Source organism: Oxyura jamaicensis, chromosome 8, assembly GCF_011077185.1.
Source record: "Oxyura jamaicensis isolate SHBP4307 breed ruddy duck chromosome 8, BPBGC_Ojam_1.0, whole genome shotgun sequence".
Lineage (NCBI taxonomy): Eukaryota > Metazoa > Chordata > Aves > Anseriformes > Anatidae > Oxyura > Oxyura jamaicensis.
Genome location: NC_048900.1, coordinates 28706764 through 28723755, shown reverse-complemented (window position 1 = coordinate 28723755; position 16992 = coordinate 28706764). Strand labels below are relative to the sequence as shown.

The following is a 16992-nucleotide window of genomic DNA, read 5'->3' as shown; positions in this document are numbered from 1 at the left end:
CTGTTTGTTATTAAGGAAAATGCTTTCCTCATTGATGGCACCCAGGAGCAACGAGCAGGGAAGCTCGGTACCGGACGGCGAGAGAGAATGTGTAAGGGAAAACCCGCAATTATTTCAGCTGGAAAAGGGATGCAACGCTGGCGGAGATTTTATCACTGATTAGTTTAAAAACCCGACGTTGCGGCCAGGCACCAGTCCCTGCGCGTGCCACCACCTTCAGGACTGCCCGGCATTGTAAAACCAAGGCAAAACGTGCAAAGCTTTGCCTTTGGTGGAAGGTTTGTAACGCCGAAGCCTCGCTCCACGAGCCCAGCTCGCACCGCTGGTCCCACTTCTTGCAAAACAAAGAAATCTGTGTAGGCTCCAGGAAATCCCACGTGTGACTGTAACTAATTCACGCCCAACCGCATTTGTGGTATTGTGAGGTCTTTGGGACGATCCCGCACCATGCCCAACGTAGTGAAAACCCTGCGCTTAATTATCTTCTTTAATAATTCCGTGGTATGTAATTTATTAAACAGACTCCTTATTTGTAAACAAAATCAGAGCCACAAATGTGTGAAGATCGTCGCACTTCCTGGCTAAATAAGAGGCAGACAAAGAGCCCTAATGATGCACCAAAAATGCTAACCAAAAATGTACTCTTTAAAAAGATCACCAATTTAATGCTTTTTGTATTTCATTTATCAGCCATGTAGTCATCATTCCCCTCCCTACCACCATCTGTACACACTTTCCCAATAGACCATCACAGCTGTCCCGTTTCTCACACAAACAGTACCTTTTATATGCTTCCCAACTGTTTTTAATAACTGTTCTGTGCGCAGCACTGTACTTCCTTTGTTTTCTTTTTTTTCTTTTTTTTTTTTAAAAAAAAAAAGACGAAAAAGAGATATAATCCAAACAAACAGGTCATCCCGGCAATCAGGACAGGGAGGCAATTAAAATGTTAAATGCCTTCGTGCCCATCGACCCATCCGAGAGCCGTGCAGGCGGCCCCCGTGCGTCCAGCGCGGAGCTGAAAAGTTCCCTTGAAAAGCTGCTACGGCAAACAAAGCTTGTGCGAAAACACAGGCGAGGCGGCCTGGGAAATCCTTCACCCCTCTTACCGAGGAAATATTATTAACGTTAAGTATTGCTTGTGTGACCACAGAAAGCTTCCCGAGGCTCTCGAAGCAGACTTTCCAACCCGGAGGTACCGCCGCCCCGTACTGCAGAGCGGCGTGCACAAACATCCCGCTTTCCTTTCGGACTCCCACTCTTTTCTACGAACGCCCCGTGACTCCTGACTCTGCACCGCCGGCTCTGGCAGCTTCCCTGCGCCCAGCCCTGCTCCTGGCTGTGACACGAGGGCACCGAGCACCCCACCAGCGCTGAGCTTTACCGGTGAAAGCTCCACGTAGCTACTCTTGCCATGCTGTCCCACCCCGCGGCGTGCAGACGCGCACAGCAAATTGTCCTCAGGTCCCAGCCCTGCTTGCAGAGAGGTCCCAGCAAGGGCGACGAGCCCGCACAAAACTCGTCTGGGGATTCCTCGCTGGCACGAGGACAGAGAACCAAGCCTAGCGCCGGGACGGGGACCTCTGCTCGTGCTGTCCCCCTCCTGGGGCTTCGTGTCCCGGCCTGGGCGCTGCTGGGACACAAAACTTCACTTTTTTGTAAACGGGTTTATTCCAAAAGGCCGTGCATGCAGAAAAAAACTCATTCACTCTCAAAATCTCCATTGTGATTTTGAACTCTAGCTTCTGACCAGAAAATGAAACCGTGTCCCTGTTTAAAGCAGGCTTTGAGTGGATTATTTCACCTATACATTACGCTCATGTACTGATAGTAGAAAGAGCAGACACCTTGAGGATGCACTTTTAGGGTGTGGGTGTCCATCCCCAAACAACACCGAGCTCCCCAGGTGGGTGTTTATAACTGCATCTGCCTAGGAACAACCCAAATCAGAGCTGTTGAAGCTGATGTCCTTCTCTATGGGAGAAAAAGAAAATACCCACGCACACATCTTGACCACAAAAATCCCCCTTCTTACCCGACTGCCCTGTATTTTTTCCAGCTGTTCCAGCAATACCCAACCTACACTCGCGAGGGTTTGGCCGCTGTCAAGGTTGATCCCCCCACAGCCAGGCAAGCTGTTTGTGGAGTTTTAAAATAAAACACTGCGGGATTTGCTTTCTAGCTCTGCAACAACTGCTTTTAACTTTTTAACACCGAAGCAAATGTAGATTGGTTTGTTGGCTGTTTTAAATGAAGTCCTCATCGCGTCAGGAAAAGTCCTTGTCATCACACAATACAAGCATTGCAGTGGCTATCCCTCCCTGCAAGGGATCACTACACTAGCTGTGCTTTAGAAAAGCATCCTGATACAAAGAATTCATTCTTCTAATTTACTTGAAACTACGCTGCCTTAAAAAAAAAAAAAAAAAAGTGAATTACATTTAAATTTTACCCTAAGTTTCCAGCATCACTGAGGGATTTGGCTGTTTCCTTCCATATCAAATTAAAGCCGTACTGGGTAAAATGATCAGACAAGAATTTCAGTGAATATCCTTAGGATGAAATCTGATTGACAACGTATTTCTGTATTAAAATCTCCAGTAAGTGTTCATCTTGACAATAAACGTAGTAACTATCTAACTTGTCTTTTGATACCTTCACAGGGGTTCATCCGTGTTCATTCAGTGCGTTACAAGGTATTTTGTAACACATGCACTGGCTTTAAACACAAAAATATTCCGACGGTAATTTAACCAGACGCGCTGTTTATTACAAAGCTCATGCAGCTCATTATCTGTACCTCACACACAAGACTAAATCTGTAGACGCAGAAAAACACAACATGAATAAAGCTGTCTCAACACCCCGCTTTGCATTCAGTTCTTCGCCCTGAAATCTTCTGCAGGCTGTGCAAGCCGCCTGCACTCACCCTGCAAACTTCCCCTTTGCCCACGGTCCCAGTTCAGGACTGGCCCAAGCCCGGAGGGATGTATGGAGATGCCTCCCTGTGCAATATTTCCTGAGCTTGCAATCGCATTTTGCACCGAGGGATGGTGCCTGCAGGCATCCCAGGCTGATGAGCACCACTGCACTCCCATGTACCTTAGTGCTGGGTGACGATGGCTGGGACTAGGAGGGATATGTGCATCGCAGAGGATGGTGCAAAGCAGGTTTCACTCTTTGTTTAGATACTGATGCTATGAGCACGTTATTAATATGACAAATGGATGGAACCAAAGAGCAGGAAAAATAACTACATCTCTGTGGTCATGGCACAGTGCCGCGGTGGCAGGGTCAGGAGGATTTGCTGCAACCCGCAGCTCTTGGAGGCAATGCCGCATTGGTTTTATGTCCCATGGAAAGGTGTGATCCTTCCACAAAAGCACAGCAAGCCCTGCCCCGGAGACTGCCGCAGAGCTGTGCATCACTGGCTGGGGTCTCAGAGAGCACAAAGTCCCTGGTGCCACTGACCCGGCATGCAGAGCCCCGCGGCATCGGCCAGAGTGAGGTGAGAAGAGCAGGGCAAAACCACCCCAGCTAATGCTGGTGGCCTTGCTGGTGTGCCCGCTGGGCGTCCTGCTGGAGGACACCTCCACGACACGTCCTCCCGTGCACAAAGCGCTCACACAGCGGTAGTTTTGAATGACCTTTTTACACCATCGAAAAATCTGGAGCGCCAGCAAGTTTTATACTGTTGACCTGACCAAACAGCCACCAGGTACCAGGCTCGTGCAGCTCTCTCCAACGCCATCAGCTCACCTGGCTGAATAATCCTGCCTTGGAAACCCACCAATCCAATGATAATTCTGTGATTCACTACAGATATATCTCACCCCAAAACATGAACATGCTGAAACATCCAATCATGTTCTGGCACGCATGCAAAAAAAAAAAGCCCATGGCAACAAAGACGACAGCTTGCCAATGGCAGCTGCTGCACGCACACACAAAATTAAACTATATTCTTCTGAAAAGGGATATTATTATGGCATTTGTTTCCCCTCACCCATCACCCTCACCCATTCCCTCACAAAATAAGGGGGAAATATCAACACATATCACACATCAGGAGAGAAGGACAGAAAAAGAGACGGGCACTGCCCTTAGGATGAATGGGATGGACAGCACGGTTTTAACAGCAGATCCAACTGGGTGGATTGGGGCTGAATATACAGAGCTGCCCTGAAATACCGGCTCACCTAAGAGCATTGTGTTGTAAATCCAAGTATAGCGTTCAGCCTTTATACTGCAAGGAGCCTGGGGAGGCCCGTGGATGCTAAATTTCAGTAAGTTTGGTCAAGCTGGCCTTCAGCTATAACACAAATCTGCAAAAGCACGCACATACATGAAATAACATCTGATGATATTTATCTTGCTTCCTTTCTGTGGTGTTGGCCCCATCTGATGCCTGCCATGCTGTTATGCAATGCACAAGAGAGCCGTCTCCTCACTTGTGAAGATAAATGTCATATCGGACCTCTGACATCATGTATTCTCCAAGTAATTATTTCTGATATCGTAAGAGTTATACAGGGTGCACAATAAAATTAAAAAGTAGAAAGCAAGGTTAATAAGATTATCATGTTGGTATAATAGGTAATGCATTTTGCAGTATATCCTTAAATCTGCCCTCTCAAAAGATAATTAAATAACTGTGATTTATATTTTAAAGGAACGCAGACATGCAGTGTATCCTCCTGCCCACATATGCTAATTGCTTTCAGCCCCAAAATCACACAGTTGTTTGCAGCTTTTTAATCCTCATGTGTAAATAACCCGATCCGGGTCCAAGTTATGAACAATGAAGTCCAGGAAACTTTCAGAATAGCATGTCATTAAATCCGTCTTGATTTTATCTTGCTAATCCGATGGCACGGACGTGCACCAAAGCCCACGGGGAAGAAGAAATGCCTGCCCGGGGCCCTCTGCACTGTCCCGAGGGCCGCCTCGCTGGGTGGACACGAAGGGCCTGGAGAAGAGAGCGGCACCCCCAGGAGGAACCCATGGATGTACACCCTTGGGACACCCCTCCCGGGCCTCGCCAAAGGGCTTGTGTGCCCTCTGAGGGGGTGCAGGGACCAAAGGCAACAAAAGTCCCCATGCTTGGCTACGGGCACTTTTCCCGAATGCGAAAAAGCAAGCAAGCAGCCTGCCAGCTCCTATTCCATAGGCGCGAGCGCGCAGGACAGACCCAGCTCTAAAAAGAGCCTAAGATTCACAATCTTTTCTTAAAAATCTAAGGTTTCCCTACGCTCCAAGAGCCTCAGCAACCAGGCCAGCACCAGCCCACCTTCCCCATCCAGCGGGCAAAGCCCAGCTCACCAAAAACAAAGCAGGCCTGCTCCGTTCTCCATTTTGCACTCGCACACCCGAGCCTGGCACACAAAATGGAGGCCCCCAAGCACCTCGCGGGCACGGACCTGCCCCGCGGCAGCCATGTCCTCCTGCTGCGTGCCCGACTGCCAGGCCTCTGCACAGGGCTGAGCTCGCCCACCCAAACCCATCCCCTGACACACACGTGGAGCCACAGGGCTAGAGAGGCTCCCCAAAAACATATAAATATACTGTTATCTCTTCCAGCTGGACTACAGTGTGGTGAGGGGACTCACTGGGCTGTCACACTAAATGCTCCCACCCAGTAAGTGGCTCAAAGTTCTCCTGTACATCGGGTGTTATCAAGCCATCATTTTGGTGGTTACCGTTAATTAACAATAACCACAGATAAAATGCATGAAGTAAAGAACACCACATAGACAAAAAAGCCCAAGCGATTCAGCCCCACCAACAACTCTCCTCTAGCCAGAGTCCTTGCCATCATAAGGAAACACGCAGGGTCGGTTGCTGTTAGGAGGCTAAAATAATTTGCCCTGAATTTACAGCCTGTAATTTAATCTGCGGCTCAAGCTCCTGCCCACGCCGGGCTGAGCGGCGGCGGGGGCAGCACCGGGCCCGCGGCACCCCAGCAGCAGCCCCACACAGGACGGTCCCCGAGCCCCCACGGCCGACACCCCCGGGGGGCCGTGCTCTGGGGTGCACGTGGCCGAGCACAGCCCCTCGGAGGAGGGCTGAGGGTTGGGAGAGCTGGGTTTTGTCTGCTGGTTGTGGCTGCCTGGGCCGCTACGGTGAAGTGGAAGTGCTGAGGGGAGGAGGAGCTGCAGAGCAGCTCCAGGCAGGCAACGCGAGGGATGCCCTTTCCTTTACATCCGAATGGAGAGAAACATTGAAAATACATAATCATAATAATAAATAGTGGGTTTTATGAACAATTAGGATTCCAGTGTCTCTTTGAAGGGTTTGAAAAGCTGACATGATGTTTTGGGTTCTCCAGATTCAGCTTTGAGGCCTCAACCAAGAGAAACATTCAGCCCCGCTGTGTACAGCAGTGACCACAACAAAGATTGTGGTTTCTCCCACACTCGCCTTAAATAGATCTAAATTAATGCTATTCATCATTGGGTGGAAAAGAAGGGAAATATAAAAGTGCAGTCGCTTGTAGACAAGCCAGCAGCATTGGGTAACTCTCTCACCAACACACAAACCTCACTGCTCCGTATGTGCCGACTTCCATCCAAGGGCTTCTCCCAGCCCTGCACCTCCGGCCCCGCCTGGGCAGGAAGGCACGGAAACAGCAGGCCGTTCCCAGCCTAACCCATCACCTGGAAAACATCCTGGGCAGATTGCACATGTCTTCATCCACTGTTTATTTGTTGTTGCTGTTGTTGTTGTTGGAGAAAGGGGAAAGCTAAACCACATGACTGAACTCCTGCCAGGGGTTCGTGATGGAGCAGACCGTCCGGAGTGCCGCACCAGTTAGTGTCCGCATTATCACGGATACTCACCGGCTCGGTTACAACGGCACAAGGAGCGCAGTTGTCCCGACCTAAATCCTGCTTCTGTCATCTCCTGCCCTGCAGAAAGCCGTCAGCCCCACTCCCCGAAACAGAACGTGTCGATAGATGGAGATATCTTTCTGCGCCACGCAGGGCGTGTAATTGCCGTGCAGCTGGATGCGCGCCGGCGATGGGTGGGTACGGGGAGCTAGGGGTGCCGAGGAGCTGCAGCTTGCATCTCCCACATCCACTTCCAAGTGGGATACAGATGCAGGCTTCCAGCACCGGCATTGTACGGGACCCTTTTACCAGCCTTCTGCAGTAATGCAAAATCTGCCTTTTCCTTGAGGGCAGAAAAGCCATGGGACAACCTAATTTCACTTTTTTTTTTCTTTAAATTTATACACATCTCACAATGGCCAAAATGAATGGAAAAACAAACAAACAAACAAAAAACCACGCTATGAGTCCCCAGATCTCATCCGAATACCAAATTGTTCAGATTCCCCCGGACATGCACAGGGAGCCCAGCACACAGAACACGTATGAAGTACTTGCTGCAAAGCTGGCTGAACATTTTTTGGAAAAAGTAAATGCAATCCGTGTGTTCCGTAGAAATGCACAGGGACTATTAACATCACAAACAAAACTTTAAAGACCATTTCTGATGTGTGCTGGAACAGCCATGTATTGGAATTATGCTTTCAAAAGCCTTATATAAGAAGGAAGTGTCACGTTTGCTTTAAAAGTCTTCAGATACGTGTAAAAACGACATATATATTACATATTATCTTCACAGAACAAACACCATTTGAAATGTGCCCCTTTTTAACTACCATTACGAGCTGTCTAAAGAGCATTTTGGTTGAAACTTGGGAGGAAAAAAAAAAAAAAAAAAAAAAAAAAAAAAAAAAGCACTGATCTTACACCTGCTCTTTAGCAGTGGGAAGTGGGTTCTCAATCTGTTAACATGACCATCTGGCCAATCTGCATATCACGGCTATCTGGATTACTGTATGAAGGAATGACAATAACGTAGCCAAAACAAAAGTAAAATGCATCAAAAACTAACAGTAGCGCGGCCCTTTTGATTTTAAATTAAATAATAAATGTGCTATCACAGCAAAGCGAGGAAGTTATCTAAATAATTAAAAATGAGCCTCCGCTACGGCGTAATTAAGTAAACAATATGGTGTGCGTTCTATATGAGCCGGCAATAGTTTCCACAGCCGAACGCCAGACTTTTGCAAAGCAGATCGCAGGAGCTGGAGACGCTGCGACAGCTCTTTCCGTGATGTACGGTATTGTCAGAACACCTCTCACACCGCTGCAACGCGCCGGACCGGCCATTAGCGGGATTAATGCAGCAACAATCAATAACAATTGTACTAAAAGATTACGGTGCAAAGTGTGATGTACCTTTCGGACGCGGGGCTAAGTGATACCTCCGTGGGTATTTTGACTAGCTGCAGTTGTGTGTTTTATTAACCAATCTTCACGTTATTTCGACCGGGGCGTCTTTGTGATGGTCAAAGTAGAAATATTTTAAATCTGCCACTTGGAACTTCAAGTGGGCCTGCCTAAAGTTCAAGGTCGTGCGTTATATACTATTACCCAGGCAATTGGCCATAGAGCATATTTAGACCCTAAGTAAATTTTCACAGTCGCAGGAATAAGGCTGACTTCTTGCTTCTTCTCTGACTCCCGTTCTAAATATTAAGAGAATCAGAAAAAATAGCTCACTTAAATAAAAAGCCATTCCCTGATTTTACTAAAATTTCACGTTCTTAAACACCTGCCCAAAAGATTAAGAGATTTTCTCCGCCACAAATATGTGGCTAGCTCAACTCTCGCCCAAAGCATGTAACGAGGTATGTAAAAATAAATAAATAAATAAATAAATAAATAAATTGGGCATTGCAGTGTCAATTCCTGTCGCCTGCCATCCAGCTCTGCCCACTGACGGAGTCTCTAAAAACTGTGACCTTTCACAAAATTTAACTACTTCCATCGCAAATCTTTCCTCCAATCTGATCACATTAGCAGAAGGAACTCCAAAGCAGTAAAAAACTCCAGAAAGTTCTCGGTTGAGTGCCTACTAATGAACAAAGGTTAACTTTATCTAAAAGGTCAAATGCCTGGTGGCTAAGGTTGTGACCTTAACAACTTAAATTGTGACCTTGCCACGTGCCTAGTATATTGTAGATTCTGATACAGATCATCTGGTAAAGGACTGGCCATAAATTAGCTTTACTGTTTGACTCCCACAAAGAAAACGGTTTGCCACAATGGTTTCCAACTTGTCATTTGATACAAGCACAGAATAAGTGAAAACTAAAAAGCAAACCCAAGTTTAGGGTATGAAAATGCCGCCTGCTTTTAGTTAAGCAGATTAGAAACTGCAAACTGAGAGCAATACTCTAAATTTCAATACATTTTTTGGTCAACCTCTAATTCACAAAACACCGATCTTCTTTTCCTTTCCTCTCCTTTCCTTTTTTTTTTTTAATTTTTTTTTTAACAAAAATGACATGTAGTTTGTGTATTTGCATATTTCTGTTTTCTCTTTCTAGCCAGTTCTTAAAGAGAATAATTGATTTCAGTAGCTTTGTAAGAAGCACCATTTAAATCTGAGCACATGTGTTCTCTTACAGATGATAGTGCCTACTGAAGAAAAAGCGTGGATTCAAAGCAATAATTATCGTACATGTTTAGAAGGGAAGGGAGATCTCACTGCTGAAGTCATCTCGAATAAGGCATCTTGGAAGAGAATGCTCCCCCCAACAAAAAGAAGAAGAGGAAAAAAAGAAAAAGGGAGAAGAAAAAGAGAAGCAAGCACTATGGGTGAAAAGGTCACAATGGTTTTGGCACATATCTTCAAGCACGTTTTGGAGTCTGTGCCTCCTGCCAATACTGGCAACTTCTCAAAACTTTTAAGGAGGTAAAAACATTGTTTAGTGTTTACAAATCTTCTGTACTATAGCAGATGCTTGTCAAATCCGCTATATGTAAGTTGACCAGCCTACCTAATATCTGTGCTGGCGACATCCTCCTCAGAGCTCACGGGTCCATACATTTCTGGAGGCAGCTCTGATGGAGTTTGAGACAAAGGACCCTTAATATTTTTCTTTTGTAATTTTCCTGTTGCGCACACGGCACAAGCTGCCATTACTGCGGGTCTGCGGGAACCAATGGCTGGCAACTTGGCCAATGTTCAGGTGTAACAAAGACTGCTGGGATACCTCGGAGGGGGGAAAAAAGCGAGGAAAAAGGGAAAAAAGGAAAGGTAGCCTACAGAGGATGCTTCCAGCACACCTCTGTGAAGCGACACAGGCGACGGCTACCCTGTGCTACCTCCTAAAAAATGGTTCTGTCCCCCCTCGGCAGCGCGGTGCCGCAGCAAAGCCGCAGCACGCACCAGTGCGCTGCGAGCACAATGCGCTGCGAACAAGCAGCAAACAACAGCCAAAATATGAAGCGGCGCGGTCTGCACAAGCGGGTTTGCCGCCTGAACAAAACGGTGAATCTCCGCGGGGAAAGATCTGAAGCCTCGCACCAACTTTCCACGGCAAACAGCTAGCCCGGAGAACAATTAGTGCAATCAGTGCCTGTTGACAATGAACGCAGAAATAAATAAGAGTTCGCTATCAAGGCGAGTGTTTGCCAACAGCACGCTGATAAGATGGTATATCCCTAATCACAATATTGAACTTTTACAACGTCTCTCGCCTGACTACTGTAACAGGAAGAGAACCCTCCGGTCCCTCGCAGCACTCGCATGCCTGGATTTTCCCTTTTCTCCCCGTCCTGTGTCCCTGGGAGCTTCCCGCAGGCTCACCCCAGACCACTGCTTTCTGTTGGCACCCCCTTGCCCTTTGCAGCAGGCTGCTCTGCATTTAGGAAACGCAATACGGACCGGCACTTACCGGCCCCGTGCCCTAAATAAACCTAACCAACAGAAAGGCGGCGGTGCCTGGGCTGCCAGCACGGCTCTGGGCACGGAGGCGAGCAGGGCAGCGAGCCCCCCCGGCTCCTCGGCTGGTGCCGTGCCCCCCGTCCCCTTCTCCCTTTGGTTAGCCACGATCGGTAATCCTTGCTCCGGCATGCCACGTAATAAATCGCAGAGCAAATAAATCCTTTCCACAATATTTGCCTAGCTCCCTTCTGCCAGAAACGTGCACGATGATTTAACCGCGTCGCACCTAAGTGCAAAGCAAATCTGGCAGCTTATCAGAGGGAAATGGCACGAGGATGCTCGGAAGTCCTTCCCGAGCACAGGCTGCATCGAGAACATCGCAGCTGCACGTCTCCACGGGCACCACGGGGATCTGGTGCAGAAAACTTCGGGATGCTCAAAACTTTCTACGCTCCCCTTCAAAAAAAATGTGGTGTCGAAAATGACGACTCCCGGTGCTGCAATTCTCAAAGTTTTCTTATAGATAAATATTTATATATACGTGGCCTGTACAAATACAATCCCACCCTCGCCCCTCTTCTTTGTTCTCTCAGCCTGCCCAGCCCCTCCACTTGCAGGTCAGTCCTACATGCACCCTACACACGTCCCATATAGGAAGACCAGGGCCTAGCACTCCACACGCTCACATTTTTCTGCAATACAACCACTCGAAGGACATACAATACCACACTATTTTATCCTGCCAACCCACTGCACATCCTCTAGCACATCGAGGCAACCCCCGGGCAGGCTGAGCTTGGTGCTGGAGGCCCCAACATTTTCAGTTTCATCACAGATCAAAACACTTCAGCCCTCCCCACGCACAATGTTACCCAACGAGGAGTTTGTTTCAAGAACTGCACGTATTTTTTGTGTATAAACTGATGTTTCAGGTTGTGTTTTCTTTTTTTTTTTTTAAGTGCTATTGACCTCGTTGTCCCAAAATGACGACCCCAAATTTGTTTGCGGCACCTTCCAGACCCAGTTGCCTTGGGTGCCTACTGGGGGGCTCTTCTCAATTTTTCCCCCATTTGGGGTTTGCATTCCCATGTGGATGAGGATGCCTGGCAGCCCTGACCTCGGGAACCCCTAGCCCTCTCGAGCTTGATACATACAACGTTTATTTAAACAGTAAAAATTAAAAAATAAATTGCTCTGCGTTCCCTCCACCGCAGAAAATAGGAAGCCCGGATAACACCTGAGAAAGGATGCCCCAAAACGCCCAACTGCCGTTAACCCCAGGAAAACGAGAGCCTGCTTTTAAGCAGCTGCACGAGAAAAGGGCGAATTTGGGGCCGGGCGATGCCGGCAGCCGCGCTCCCTCCCGCCTCGCACCGCTCATGCAGCCGTGGCCGGGGCCCGGCACCCGAAACCGCCGAGGCCGGGAGGAACGCGAAGAGTTGGAGAAGTTGTATATAAACGCACTTACCTGCTGCGTGCACAAAGTATGCCAAATATAAATCGAGTTCCTTAACAGAAACTCCTATATGGTGGGGCTGTACGCACAGCCCGGGGTTAGAGCACTGTGGGGACTTTACAAGGCGCTCGCCATCAGTACTTTCGAGCGGAATACCTTTAAATAAAATCACCATAACGAGGTCCAACCTCCAGACCTTATCTGCCTGGCGAAGGCAGTCAATTCTTCTCATCTTGCCCTTCTGGTCTGGATTGGAAAGGACGCAACACGGAGGCTTTTTTCCTGTGACTGTGAGAACAAAATCCTCCCGAAATTCAGGCCTGATATCTTTCCGGAGCTTTGCCAGAAGTCTGGATGCCCATTTTTGCTTTACCTCGGGTTTTTCACTTAGCAGTTCGTCCTTCACGGCTCTCTCTTCCTCTTTTGACATGCGTTTCTCATGTTTTTTGAAGTATTTTCTTTTTCGGGCTTGCAGGTTGAACCACGTGTACGCAAACGCTCGGACGTGAGGCAGAAGTGCTTCGATGAAGGGATGAAATTCATCCTGAAAAAGTCACAGAGAAGCGTCGGTGTCACGCAAAACCACCCACAAAGCCCGACGAAAGCCTCCGGACGGGAGGAAGGTGAGAATTACGGCCGCACTCGGCCGTCTCCCCCCGGCCCACCGACGGCTGCCCCCGCTCCTCGCCCCGACCCTCGGAAAAGCGGGCGGCCACTCGAGACGGGGTGGCGATGGGGCAAGGATCGGGCCCTCCTCCCGAACTTCGGGTTTCTTTAAAAAAAGGGGAGAATGAGTTAAAAGCCAACAGCCAGGCTGCGGCGCGGGGACCTGAGCCCATTCGCGGAGCGCGTATCTCCCTTTGCTCTCTCCCTGACCCCGCTGCTTGCGGTGTAGCCAGCGTATGCCCGCCAATTTGGCAAATTCTAAACATTTGGATGCCAATCAATGTTTGTATGGGGAAGTCTAAAGTAGTGTAAAACTTTCCCGAAGATATATTTGGAAATAGCAGCGCGCGGTATGGTAACGTGCCGATACAGCTGCATATAGGAATACAATGCAGGGAGCTTTTCTCTCTGCTTCCCAAACCATACAGGGAGGAGAAAGTACCGCGGGCCGTCCGCACATTTATCCCGCCTGCTCGGCAGTCACTAATGCAAAAATCTTAGAAAACACAAAGTTTTATTTAAAAAAAAAAAAAAGTTAGGATTATATTCTGTGAAAAAATAAATAAATCTGATATTAAAGTGTATCGAAACACAACAAACTTTCTATAAAATAAAAAGGACACCTGAAAAATCGACCATTGCGGTGACAGAAAACCTTAGCGCGACTTGTGCAAATAGGCCAAGAATTACTTTTTTATTTTTTTTTTAAACACGCTGGGTCATATTTTCACATATTTAAAAAGAAAATGCCGTACTTGGGGAGTTACTTCTGCCATCCAGAGACACTGCTTGTTTTGTGTGACGACGTGCTAGAGATCACCCCCTCTCCTCGACACGAAAGTAACCACGATTTAAATTATGCTGACGTTAAAAAAATGCAAGAAAGACCCCCCCCCTTTTTTTTGTAAAAATAAATAAATAAATAAACAAACAAACAAAAAACAAAACAATAAACACATACACGTATCACGGTGCACGCGGGGCCGTACAGAGCCTGCGGGGCCTGATCCAGCGCCGCGTGCAGGGCCGGCCCTGCTTCCAGAGGCCGAGCGCCTCCACGCCTCAGGATTGGGCCCTCCAGGGGGGGAAAATAAAAGTAATTTGTACAACGTTTCCCCCAGCATGGCGAAAGGCAACCAGTGCTTAATCTTGCAAGACAACACTGGGGATTTTTCAGCTTAACTAACTTTTTTTTTTTTTTAATTATCCCATGGAGTGCGTTTCCTACCCAAATCATTTCAGGTTGTTGTAAATATTACTAAAGCAGACATCTCACGTCCTTTCAGTACCTTATTTTAACTTACATTTTCTTTGCAAAAAATTATGAAAAATTGAGGAATCGATAGTAGAAATACCCAGCAGCAAAATCCTGTCATAATTCAAGGGCTTCTATTGGCTTCCCAAAAGGTTTCACTGCACTTATTCTGAGAGGCCCTAAGATTGTAAATACCTAAATCTGTATGTAGTTTTGCAGCATTTATTTTCATTTTAAACACAGATTGTTAGAAACTGCCCCAAATGGCATAATATATTTCATCATAGCACAGCAGCAGCGCGGCAGCAATCACAAGTACTAGGGATGATTATTAAAACCTAAGCAGGTAAAATAAAATAAATCACTCCAATGATTGACACATTCCTTTTTTTTTTTTTTTTTTTTCTTACTCCCCTCCTCTACTGGAAGAGATCTTAGTTTCAAATTTCAGCAAAGTTTAGGAAAAAAAAAAAAAAAGAGAGAGATTGCTGCGAGTTTGCAGTCGGTAGATTCGAAAAGTGGGAGAAGGCACAATCAGAGCACATGGAGCTGCTCTCCCCCCCCGAGAAAGAGCTCTCGCAGGAAAGAAAGATGAAAACTCCAGGTCCCTGCGAGCTATTAAAAATAATAAATCCACACTTCTGCTCCCTCCTGTCCTTCCCCTGCCCCGCTCGGAGGGAGCCACGGAGGAAAAAAGGCCTTTTGTCGAGGCCAAGTTTATCTGCTAAGGTACACACAGCAGACGCTGGACGGACCTACAATGAGGCAGGGGATTGCTTTAAGCATTAATGGTTTCTGAACACGTCCTGGTATATCCTGAAATATTTTAACTTTTTTGCTTTAAGCAGTGCTTTGTCCTGACTGATCTCATGTGCTCGGGACTTTTTTGGCTCGACGCTGGATGCTATCCAAGAGCGAGCTGCTTTAACCTGCGCTAAAGCCGATTTCTACGGCGTGAACCTGAACGGGGAGGTAAAAGCAACACCCGAAGGAAAAAAAAAAAAAAAGAGAGAGAGAGAAAAAAAACTTTTAAAAGATCTGGGGATAAAAAAAAATGAAAAGAGAAAAAAAAAAAAAAAAAAAGGTATGCTTCGGTGTGCAGCCAGGGTCTGCTCGGAAGCGGTCCCATGGCTGAAGTAAATGAGAAGCGGCGCTGCTCGGCTCGAGGTGAGCACGTCCGTGCCAGGCTCCAATGTGTCTTTTCAAAATGGTGTACGGCGAGAAAAGGTTAATGACTCATAAACAGACTAACTTTCAAACTGTCTTCCTCGACACGGTCCTCCGTAAAAGCGCGCCGCCGAAATCTCGGCGTCGAGATATTAGCAGGGGCGAAGTGGAAATAAAAGCACTCAGGACGGATCAAACAAATTGTGCTGGAAGCGGGGAGGGGGGGGAGCGGTTCCTGCACAATGCAATTATTTATTTCAGTGTTATTACAGAAAAAAAAAAAAAAAAGTTTTGGAAATGTGTCAATGCAAGTGTGCTAACAGATGTGCAGACTTGTCTGCAGCCTCGCTGCAAAACACACGGATTTTAAGAAACTCGTGCAAAAAGGAGATGATCTTTGCCTTTCCCCAAGTTAGCTCTAAGGGAAACTTTCAGAGTATTTGATAAAGACGTTTGCTTTCCCCCCTCGGCGCCTGATGGGTCACCTAAAAATAAAAGGCACGGGAAAACTGGCAAAGCGAGAATAAAGAGAAAGTTTTCTCTGCGATACTGCCCAAAGTTGGAGGGCACAGCTCCGCAGAGCGCTGCCTGCTCCTAGGCAGCACCTCGAATTTGGGCCGCACGATTCTGCGTCTGCTCGCGCCGCAAGTCTCGGCTGCTCTGCAGAAAGGTGCAAAAAAAGCACGACAAAAGAGCCCCAAAACCCGACAGAGGAGGCTCGCCATAATGTAACGCTGCAGAGGAGTCTTTTGAAACAATATATTTGAGCTGATCTTTTTGAAATTAAGCCAGCTACAGCGACCCTTGTTAATATTTTTACAATCCATTTGCTTGTAAATCTATTAGGAGATGTGCATATGTTCCCCAACTCGTCCCTAGATCTGCAGCAGATATGTAAATGGAACGATGTTTAGATTTTCCTGACAGTTGCTACAAAATGCTCATGCCATTTCAGTTACAGTGCTTGGATAAATACGCTCTTAACTATGATTTCTGTTTGTTTTCCTTTTCTAACCCACTTTCTAAAGCTTTCCCTTTAAATCTGAACCCAAACTTAACAGCAACAAAAAAATCCCCCTTCCAAAACTCCTATCGCTAAGAGCTCCTAGGAGTCCCGAAAGGGAAAATAGCAAATTGCTTGCAATTGGCAGGGACTTGCCCCCTTTTTCCACCGAAAATGACAGAATCACCTAACTGATCCTTCCGAGGGAAGAGTTTGTCAGGAGGCCTCTAATCCTCGCCTTACTTTTTTCAAATGTGCAACAAGAATGCGAGATTTGCACAACCGGCAGCGCTGCTGGCTTTTGTCTGGGCTTTTTTTTTGGGGGGTAGAAAAAAAAATAGAGGAGGGGGGGAACGGAGACAGCGAGCAACGGGCCCGTGGCTTTTATTTTCTCCCCTTCGTGTGCAACTGGGCCTACCGAGGGCGAGGAGCCCCGGTGGGGCCGGGGAGAGGTGACGATGCCCGGTGCCCCCGGGCAGGGCGCTGCGCTCCCCCCCTGCAGCCCCGGGGCTGTCGGAGCCCGGAGCTGGCTGCGAGAGGAGCGAAGTTTGGCCGGGCCCTTGCTCGGAGCCGCAGCCCCGTGCCCTGCAAAGTGCCCCCCGGCCCCGTTCCCCCCCTGCGGGCTTGAGACTCCGGGCGGGCAGCGGCGGCTCCGGGCTGCGAGCGGGGCGCCCCGACGGGGCGGCCGGGTGGGGGGGG

The 16992-nt window shown here is 47.8% G+C and overlaps 1 protein-coding gene across 17 annotated transcripts in view; it reads right to left on the bottom strand.

Moving 5' to 3' along the window:
• Nucleotides 1-16992, bottom strand: part of NFIA (nuclear factor I A) — a 348955-nt gene that overhangs the window by 231506 nt on the left and 100457 nt on the right. For all 17 annotated transcript variants that reach the window (XM_035333978.1, XM_035333984.1, XM_035333977.1 and 14 more), the window contains exon 2: nucleotides 12215-12746. In XM_035333978.1, the coding sequence (XP_035189869.1) occupies nucleotides 12215-12746 (532 nt within the window). The remainder of the gene's footprint in view (nucleotides 1-12214; nucleotides 12747-16992) is intronic.